General features: G+C 49.9%; 1 protein-coding gene and 1 long non-coding RNA gene across 5 annotated transcripts in view; one reads left to right on the top strand and one right to left on the bottom strand.

The window, feature by feature from the left end:
- Positions 1-604: 604 nt before the first annotated feature.
- Positions 605-2601, bottom strand: LOC118524883 (uncharacterized). The gene is made up of 2 exons (XR_004911873.2): positions 2496-2601; positions 605-1884 (listed from the first exon to the last, which is right to left on the bottom strand). It is a non-coding gene; the product is annotated as an uncharacterized LOC118524883 (long non-coding RNA).
- FOXO3 (forkhead box O3) overlaps positions 1369-10318 on the top strand; it is a 123531-nt gene continuing 114581 nt past the window's right edge. The window contains exons 1-2 of one of the 4 annotated variants that reach the window (XM_078054907.1): positions 1369-1631; positions 2765-3514. In XM_078054907.1, coding sequence (XP_077911033.1) covers positions 2897-3514 — 618 coding nt within the window. In that variant the 5' untranslated portion in view covers positions 1369-1631; positions 2765-2896. Of the gene's footprint in view, positions 1632-2523; positions 2632-2764; positions 3515-3818; positions 3839-10318 lie in introns of those variants that run through there. The other 3 variants (XM_036075288.2, XM_078054905.1, XM_078054906.1) reach the window with 3 other exon arrangements.

Below are 10318 nucleotides of genomic sequence, written 5' to 3'. Positions count from 1 at the left end.
CCTCTCCTCCCTCCCCTCCTTTCTTCCTTAGAATTTTACTCGATTGTTTATTATTTGCCGGGGGGCGGGGGCGGGAGGCGGAGAGGGGTGTCTGGGGCCTGGAGACTGGTGGCCGCGGCCAGTCAGCGCGCGGCGTGGTTTGACGAGTAGGCGGCGCAGCGAATGGGGACGCGGCGCAGAGCTCCCCGGTCACGCGCGTGTGGATACAATGACATCATCTGTTTGTACGCGTCGAACTAGCTTGGTGCAGGGGCGGGGCCGTACGTCACTTGAGTGACGGGCCCTGCGCAAAGCCCGGAGCCTGGAGTCCGCTGGGCGGGCGGGCTCCTGAGTACCCTGGGTTGGACCTTTTTGTGTATTGGATTGTGAGGAGCTAGCTCTAGACTCTGAGCTATTTCCAGTGACTTAGGAGGATTTAAGAAAAAGGGGGAGAAGAAAGATATTTATGAACCAAAGTGAATAGGGTTTTGGTGTGCGTGTCGCATGTAGTGCATTCGTAGTGCACAAATGAACAATTTAGATGCTGATAGTAGGATAAGGACTTGTGAAGATGTTTTTCTAAACCTAAAGAAATATCTTTTTAAAAAACTAAAAAATGCACAAGTAGCCGTTCTGGAGTCATTTACAAGTTAGAATCAAATTATTTTCCATTCATAATTGTTCAAGATCTGTTCTTGCCTTTAGGAATGGGGAATAATTTGCATTTCTCCTGAGTTAGTTGCACTTCTCCCCTCATTTGCCATGAAAATCCATGAAAAGTGAAACACCACTGCGTCGGGCGTCCTACGTAAGAGACTCGGCTGCAAACCTCTCGGTGCCTGATCAAATCTGAAGGCATCAGTTTATCGAAGTCCTGTAAGGCACCAACATCTTTGCTTGTCAGTATTTCCACGCCGTGGTAATCCTTGGAATCTGCGGTCAGCATCTTATCTCGGGTGTTACCTGGTGTCCGATTCTAACAGGGAACCGGACACCAGGGCGGGCACAGAGCCTGGCGGACGAACGCGCCCGCCGGGGACCCCCGGTAGCAGGCGCCCTGCCCTGAGTCTGAGAGGCCACGCGACTGCGCTCGTGGAGCGTTTGGGGCTTTGCTCTCCCCCTCCCTCTTCTCCTGGGCCAGCGCCGCGCTTTGTTGTCGTTGAGGCTCTCGGAGGGAGGAGGAGCCCAGCGGGGACGGCTGCGGGAGCCCGCCTGGTCCCGGCCCGCGGCGCGCTCCCTGACACCCACGCCCGCAGTCCCGCGGAGCGCGGCCGCGCAGGGGCGCGTGCGCGAGCCCACAAACACACACACACACACGCACACACACGCACGCACACAGCACACCCGGGCCCGCCGCCCAGCCCTCCCCCTGGGCGGGGACCCGCCCGCCCGCCCGCCGTCAGCCTAGGTTGAGGCACCCTGCGTGTGTCTATAACTTTGTGCTGCTGCCGCGGCCGCCCTGCTCGTGGAAGGGAGGAGGAGGAATGTGGAAGGCGACGGCGCGCAGGCTGACAGGCGTTTCCTCAGGCGGGCTGCGGCGGTGGCCGGAGCGCCTTTCCTTCGCCGAGGTTGCGCGCCCCCTCCTCGCCGTGCCCCGGGCCCGCGCGGAATTGTGCTTCCTCCCCCCTCGTCCCTGAAGGGAAGGAACTGAGGTAGGCGCCGGAGCTGTGCAGCGGGGCGGTCGCCTTCCCGGTGACTCCGGATCTGCTTCCGAGCTGGGCCAGGCGCTTCCCTTTTCCCTCCCCGTGACTCGGTGTGCGCGCCCCCCTTCCCTCCCGCTAGTGTTTTTTAAAGGACTTGAGTGAAAGGGGGAAAACTGTCAAGATGGCAGCAGCGGGAGCAAGGAGGTGATGAACGTGCTGGTCCGGGTTTTCTGGCAGTCCGGGAGACTTGGCGCTTCCTGACCTGTTGGAAGATTTATGTTCTGACTTGTCCCCTCCCCCCCCCCGTTCTTTACTGGGAAGGGGGTGGAGGGTACAACGCCCGCGAGCAAATAAACCCCACAAAACCCCAAAGTGGTCGTTCCTGTTTGGCTCGACCCTTGGCAAACACCCTCGAGCTGCTTGCCTCGCTGCTTCTCGTCTTGTCCTTTTTCTGGAAGTGACAAGAGCCCGTCCGCGCTCGGACCCGCGTTCGTCCTCCTGGCCCGCGGGCGAAGAGGGAAGAAGGCGGCTGCCCGCGCCGTCCCCGGACTCGGGCCCCTCGGCGGGGAGAAGGGAGTACAAGGGGGCGCGGAGGCGGCAGGGCCGGGGACGAGAAGAGCGGAAGACGCCACCGACTTTGACTGCGGCGCCGCGGGAAGCACTTGAGCGGGACCGAGCGAAACATAAACAAACGCACGCCCGCTCAGGCTCCGACCGCGGCTCGGCTGCGCCAGCCCTGGCCGCTGCCCGCTTTAAAGGCGCGGCCCGCGCCCCTCCCCCCGCCCCCTCCCCGCCCCTCCCCTCCCCTCCTCTGTCCTCCCCTCCCCTCCCCTCCCCCTTCTTCCCCGCCCAGCCACCTAGCCCAGGAGAGACCTGCAGATCTGGCGGCCCCGGCGGCGGGGGGAAGGGGGCTGCCCCGTGCGAGCCCGTCGATTCGCTCCTGGCTCCCCCGCGGCCTGGCCAGGGGGCGGTGTCTGCTGCGCCAGGTTCGCGGGACGCACGTCTCCAGGTCTGCCTGTTTCTGGGAGGCGGGCGCCGTGCGGCCGGGAAGCGGCGGCGGCGGGCGCGGAGTCGCCGAGGACTGGGCTCCAGCCCGGGATAACCAACTCTCCTTCTCTCTTCTCTCTTTCGTGCTTCTCCAGGCGGCGGCAGTAGCGGCAGCGGCTCCCCGGAGCCCGAGTCTTCGCGGCGCCCCCGTCCCTCCCCCGCCGCACCCCGCCCCGGCGCGAGAGGAGAGCGCGAGAGCCCGAGCCGCGGGCGGGCGGGCGGCGAAGATGGCAGAGGCACCGGCCTCCCCGGCCCCGCTCTCTCCGCTCGAAGTGGAGCTGGACCCGGAGTTCGAGCCCCAGAGCCGGCCGCGCTCCTGTACATGGCCCCTGCAGAGGCCAGAGCTCCAGGGGAGCCCGGCCAAGCCCTCGGGGGAGACGGCCGCCGATTCTATGATCCCCGAAGAGGAGGACGATGAAGACGACGAGGACGGCAGCGGTAGGGCGGTCTCGGCCATGGCGATCGGCGGCGGCGGGAGCCGCACGCTGGGCTCCGGGCTGCTCCTTGAAGACTCGGCCCGCCTGCTGGCTCCCGGAGGGCAGGACTCCGGGTCTGGGCCAGCCCCCGCGGCGGGCGCGCTGAACGGGGGGACGCAGACGCCGCTGCAGCCTCAGCAGCCACTGCCGCCGCCGCAGCCGGGGGCGGCTGGGGGCTCCGGGCAGCCGAGGAAATGCTCGTCGCGGCGGAACGCCTGGGGGAACCTGTCCTACGCCGACCTGATCACTCGCGCCATCGAGAGCTCGCCGGACAAACGGCTCACTCTGTCCCAGATCTACGAGTGGATGGTGCGCTGCGTGCCCTACTTCAAGGATAAGGGCGACAGCAACAGCTCTGCGGGGTGGAAGGTGCGTACCCACCTCGGGCGGGCGGCCGGACCCGCCGGGCCTCCTGCGCAGTGCGAGACGCGCCTTCGATTCATCGGAGCGCGCCTGCGGGCGCTGGGGAGAGGGGTTGGCACCGAGAGCCTCCGCTGTGAGGTTTCGGGGGGATCTCTGTGACCCCCAGAGGAGGGGAACCTAGGGTCGGCCGCGGAGGGTGGGGCGGGGAAAGGAGGCTTCCGAGGAAGCCTCGGGCATGGCCAGGTGAGGAGAGGGGGCAAGGGATACCGGCGAGGGAAGGACTGGCGGACAGGAGTGCATTTGCTGGATTCCCGGGACTGCACGGAGGAGGTAGGTCTGCGGCCAACTTCGAAGTAGAAATCACTGTAGTGGGGATGCGGGGAGGGTTCTGCGGGTGGGGTGAGAGGATGTGGGGGAGTGTTTGGGACTCGGTGCCCCGAGGAGGGGTTGGATTTGTGGTTTCCAGTCAGTCACAGGAGCATGGTCGTTGTCACTAGCTGGATGAAAACCCTTGCGTCGAAGTTTCTGGCTTGTGGGTGTTAGTTCCCACAGGCACTCGGATCCCATTAGAAAAAGTAGTGGTTGTAAACCTTTTACTGGCTGGCTGTCTTTCCTTGCCTGTGTTGGCACCTTTTTTCCTTAGAGATGTTTCTACGGTAAACCTGCCCCCGAACTTGAGTTGTTCTGAGCCCTGGACCGGGCCAGCCCTACCACCTCGAGGCGAATTAGCCACACCTGCTGCTCCCGTTGAAGCCTGGACTCTGGCGCTGTTTGCGGCCGGGTCCAGGTGTGGAGGACTGAGGCCTGGAGCTTCACCTAGGCCTTTGGGAGGGAGGTGTGGTGTCAGGGCTGGGCCATAATGGCTTCTACCTATAAGTGAACCAGAAGAGAGGCTCTCTCCTGTTCTTTTCAGCCTCTTGGGGCACTGGACACGTGGTAGGGAGAGAGGTGTGGAAAGGCCTATGATGTAATGACTTCCTGCAGTTGGGCATCCAAACAGATTAACTCCTATGCCCCTGCTGGGCTGCTGATACCCAGCTGCTTTGCTCTTCCTGGCACCTCATCCTCCTGGCCTCTTTCCCCAAGACATGAATGTGTCAGTACCAGGCAGAGGAGTCCTGTACAGTTGGAGATACATATGGCTTATCAGTTGGTTCTATTTGCAAGTTAGCTTTTTTTTTTTTTTTAATTAATGAGGTAGTTCCTTCCTCATTCCGTGTCTTTGGGGAGCCCTGTATCTTCCTGGGTTCCAGGAGGTGTATACAGTAAGAACAGTTTAATCTTGGTGGAGAACTGGAGCACTGGAGAGGAAACCTGTATGTGAAAAAAACTAAAGAATTTAGTGTGTTGAGTTTTAATTTGCTTAAAAAAAAAATCCTTGCAAACAAAGTATCTGCTTTTTTTTTTTTTAATTTTTTATGGCTAGTATTGGAGAGGACTTGTTGAGATACTTTAAAAGCAAAATGTATGCTTTGAAATTATTCCAGTTATCTGTCTCATTTCCTTTAACAAATGCCGACATTATGAATCTTACATTTGATTTAATTTTACAGCTTTGCAAAGGAATGCCAGTTGTGTGATATGAGGGCCATTTACAGAAAGCTTGAGAGTGAATTCCATTTCAAAGCAGTGCTACTGTGATATCTTTTAAAACTGAATTTCTAAGTGAATAGTGAGGGTTAATCTCAGGGTACAGTGTCAGGAAGGGGTGAGTTTCAGGATCTAAGAAAATGGATATAGGGGTTTGGAATATTTTTCAAATTTCTCAACTTGAAGTTAGTCCTGTATATTTAGAGTTTGGTGCAGAGAATCTGCTAGTTAAAAGTTAGTTAGCTAAAAGTTAATGTTGGAAAGGTTTTTACTTTTCCTTTTTTTAAGTTTATTCAAGTAGTTTAATCCCACAAATAACATCTCGTTTTGTAATTAAAGATAGTAACCGTTTAATAGCATTTGATTTTTTTTTTTTTAAAGATCTAGGTGAGAAAGTGGTATTACCAAAAGTAGCCATGAATTGTGATTTGGTTGATTATATTTTCATGTAACTTGCAGGACTTGAGTAGAGATTTTGGGCCTAGTCCTAAACTTTGTGGGTTTTTGTCCTTAACCTTTTTTTCTGGTCTCATGGTTTCTTTTTCCTTCTCTGCTATCTCATTTCTCTCTCTCTTTTCTTTTTTTTTGTTGAGGTATAGTCAACACACAATGTTAAATTAGTTTCCATTTCATTTCTTTTTAACTAAAATTATGAAAAATTGTAAATTGAAACTCAAGCCTTAGTATGTTTAATACAGGACATGAAGTAAAATATTTTTATATTTTATGTAAGTAGAATTATTTTTACTTTAAGATTTTACATCAGTTCTGTTTCTGAGTATCACATAGCAGCTAATCCTTGAAGACTATGGGGATATAATTTAGTTAAAGAGTTTTTGTAAGATGACCTTCATCAAAAGATGCACCCATGCAGGAACTTCCAAATCTTTGATGATGGAGAAAGCCCTTTGAAACTGGGGCTGGTTTCATATTCCGATTATGAGTAATAGCCAACCTTTTTTTGTGTTTGTGGTTTAGTAGCGGTGGAAGAAGAGGGAGAAGGGAGAGGTCAGGAGCTAATTGTGACCCATTTCCATGCGTCCAAGTTTCAGGAGTCAATTCCTACCATGATTAGTCATTTTGAGAGCATGCGTGTGCATTTAAACCACACTGCTTTCATTCTGAGTTATGCATTAGGGTTTTTGACTTCTGAAAATGTCTAGAATTCAGGTTAACCTCTCTTAGCCCTGTGTGCACATAGCTACAGTATGCAGGGTTTAGGCCTTACTTCTTTTGTGGCTTTTTGGACTGTTGCATTATGAGATCCTGTCACCAGAATTATCACCCTAAGACTAGAGAATAAAAGAATTAGAAAAGAGGCCTTGAAGATCAGAATTAGGACTAGTGGTTTGAAGCCCTGGTTGCATATTTGGATCACCTTGGAGCTTTTAAAGAGTACCAATACTTAGAGAATAGGTTTTAATTGGGTTGGTCTGGGACTTAGCATTGGTGTTTCTTTTTTGTTTTATTTTTGTTTTTTAAGTTTCTTAGGATATTCTGATGTACAGCCAGGATGAGGTTTGCTGAGGTAGTTCAACTCCCTTATTTTAATGGTGAAAATCCTGGTTCTTCAAGTTAAGGACTTCTCTAAGATCACACAGCTAGTTAGGTAATTAGTAGCTGCAGTTTTGGAGATTTTTATTCTTTATCACACTGTTTTCCTCTTTAAATTGACCTATTTTTTTAAAGGTTTTTTTACTAAGTAACAAGTAGTCTTACATAAGTAGAAGATGCTTTCCTGAAAAGCATATTTGCCTCTCAGTCTAAAAATGTCTTGGTTATTAGTTCAGCGTCAGAAAGACGAATATTGCTGGAGGCTGATGAGTTTATCACATTTGTATAGTCATCCACTGTCTATCAGTACGGGTACTTAGGAACTGTGAAGTGATAGAGGTGGCAGAAAAGATAGCGTTTTAACAAAAGGAGGAAGTTCTTGGTTAACTTAGGTTTGTCAGATACATATTGTGCCAGAGAGAAAGGTGATGGCTATCTCACAGGTTCCCTTACCTCAGGCATTAAAGTAGATGTGAATAGTCAGATGTGGTTAAGAGGGGAAAAGGTTATATTTCCTTTAATTCGGATTAAGTTTACTTGCACCGCACCACCCCTAATCCAACTGCTATGTTCTCTCAGTTCCTCCTGTTGTGGGACAGACGTCTAGGATTCCAGGGTTTACCTGTTAAGGCCTATGTATCACTATTCATCTTCTCACACCCACACACCTGCATTTCCCAGGAGATTAGGACATGATTACATTAGGCAGCCATGCGTTTCCATGCTGTTTCTCACAATTTCATAAATGTAGGATCCTGTGCATGTGACGACTTCTCCTGCTGCTGTGGATGTCTTCTTTGATGTGAGAATGTGTGCTCTTACAGCTTCTTCCCAGGGTAAAAAGATGAGGGCCCACCTGCCACATAATGCCTGTTGATGTTCTCACTGTTCTCATTCTTTAGATTAATGCATCCAGTTCCTTCCCAACATACTGTATTAAGAAAATGTTATTTTAACTGCAACTTTCATGTCTAAAAATATGTTTTTAAAATTTCAAAATGACAAAGTTGTGATAATTCCATGTTGGCTTGTAATTTTGGCCTCCGTCACCTTTTGGAGTAACTCACCAAAGGGCCAGTTATGGTCGTGTGTAAGGAATCCGCCTTCTGCTTGGCCCATGTTGCCAAAATGCTGTTTTGTAATTTCCTTTGGCAGTACTGTCTTCGTCAGTGATTCTCCACGAGTATACTTCCTCTTCCTACAGCAGCAGTACACTAGGGGGACTGTTTTTCCTCTTTTTCAAAGCTGTGTCATCGACCTATGAAGTGAAGAAATTGGCCCTTTTAAACTTTGATCTGTGAGCCCTATGTAGCAGAGAGACTCTTTTAAAAAGAAGCTAAGTGTTTGTTTTGATATGTTTATCTCCTTCTTAGAAAATGAAATGAAACAATGCAAACTTATTTTTAGGAGATTTTAGGAGGGTTCTATTTTAAGAGAATGACACCATAGAAGAACATCTTGTAGTTAAACTTTTTAATACGTATGATTCTTACTTAAAACCTGCAAGATATTTTTATTTGGAAAATTAATGAAGAGTCCATGTCTCACTGAAAAGTCATTTATTTGGCCTGGGAAAAGTTTAGCAAATACTGTCCATCCAAAGATCTTCATAAAAATGCGAAGGTAAGACTGTTTCAGTCTGTACATTTTAGCAGGGCACCCTGCTTACCCATTGCTTACCACATTAGATTCCTAGGGCTAGAGAGAATATGGAATTTATTTTGTTCTCATATCTTGCCCATCTTGCCTGTGGGGAACAGACTCAGTCCTATTCTTGACTCCTCATTTTTCTCCTGAACTTTTCCTGTATCACAAGTCCTGAAGAGCCACTTTGCCTTTTTGCTGCTATAGAAGGAGCTCAGAATGACATATATAGGTGGATTTTATCTCTGTATCTATATAGAGATAGATACATGTGGATTAGTATCAGTGGACATTATAGCTGGTATACAGTAAGTGACTACAGATTAGAAAGAGAAGACCTTTTTAACTATTTTCATCACATGCCATTTTATTCATTCAACAAATACTTATCAAAGGGATACGGTTCACAGGGCATTCTGCTGGGTCTCAGGGATATAGTAGTAGCACGAGGCAGATGAGGTTCCAGCTCACAGGATTCAGGTTCTGTTGGAGGAAGACAGAAAATAAACATGCAAATCTGTGTTCTGTGAATTTGTCATTGTCGTCATTCTCTTTGCCTTTTTTCATGTCTGTACTTCTGCTTTCCTCGATATTTCAGCTCTCTGCAGAGAAATTACTGGCAAAAGGCAAAGTTGGTGTTGAACTTTGGTTGGAACTGGTCTTTAATTCTCTGCAGATCATTTTCAGCTTGCTTTGGAGATGCAGGGCCGCTATAACATGGCTCTTGTAGTTTGGGTCTGTTGGGGAGAAGCTGGGGCTTTCCCAGGGCCATCTGGATTAGAGCACACCTGTGGTCCTAGCCTGATCTGGGGTCTCCAGTTCTGTCTTGTGGGGCCTGGTATAGGACTGGCCTCCCTCTGGAGTGGAGGTGGAGCCTTGATACAGCTGACTCATTCACATTGCTTCTTGCCTCAAATTTAGAACTAAAAGACGTTTTAGAGATCATCTAACTACTTCATTTTACAGGTGAGGAAGCAGGACAAGAGCATGTGAGTGACTGGCTCAGGAACCTACGAGCTAGCAGAGATGGAGCTAAGAGTGTGTCCGCATGAGCCCTGGGCAGCACTGTTCTGTACTGTCTGCTGTTAACCATTGTGGTTTCACAGCTGTTTGTGTCCGTGCCTCCATTTCTGCAAACTCTTACTTCATTTGCTCGCCTCTGCTTCCCCTCCTCCCTCCTTTAGGCTGGCTCATGCTAGAGTAGCTGCGTTGGTTTTTTAGTATTTCCATCAGTGTTCTCAGCTAACCTTGCTGAAAAAGCCATCTGTCTTAAGCCCACCCCACCCTACCATGTCCAACCGTGACTCCCTCCTATTTCTTTTTGTCATTTTTCTGTGACTCCTGTATATTCCCAAGGACAGTGTAAGAGCCTCCAAAGCATGGAATGTGTCTACCAGACAAAAACATTTCTGATACTCGGAGCTATTCTTTGAATCATTATGTCCTCAGCCCATAAAGATAGCCTTGTTCTGGGACTCTGACACTGAAAGGAGATGATGTGATTCGGGAGTGAAGTGACATCATGTGTAGAGTCTTTTGAATACTTACAGCTATGAAGTCTTGGACCTCCTAGCATTAATGTTGATAGGATATAGTATAATTACGAAAGGATGCTCTGCTATCCAAGGCATTTCTTGCAGTGTCTTGTTTCCTAGTGATAGCAGTCCCTGAAAACTTCATTAGTGCCAGTCGCTACCCATCATAGAAACTGAGGAAAACCTTGATCTAGGAATGACTTCATTTAGAGACAGTTGAAATCAAGTCTCTTTTCTGTGTGTGTACCCCACCAATGCCGCATCAGTATGCACTGTCTAGAAAGATTCATCATAGGGTTGTTCAGCCTAAAATTCACTTACCCACTTCTTACAGGAGCAAAGCTGTTGTGTAAAACTAAGTTGTCCGTGATGTTCTGCATTTGGAGGCAGAAGTCCCAGAGGTACTTGAAGTTTTATATCCATGAATTGGAAAATAGAAGTCACATATGAAGGAGGAAGAGACAGCAAGCACTCTCTGAGATGGATC

Source organism: Halichoerus grypus, chromosome 9, assembly GCF_964656455.1.
Source record: "Halichoerus grypus chromosome 9, mHalGry1.hap1.1, whole genome shotgun sequence".
Lineage (NCBI taxonomy): Eukaryota > Metazoa > Chordata > Mammalia > Carnivora > Phocidae > Halichoerus > Halichoerus grypus.
Note: the sequence above shows the minus strand (reverse complement) of the source record. Positions and strands in the feature narration are given on the sequence as shown.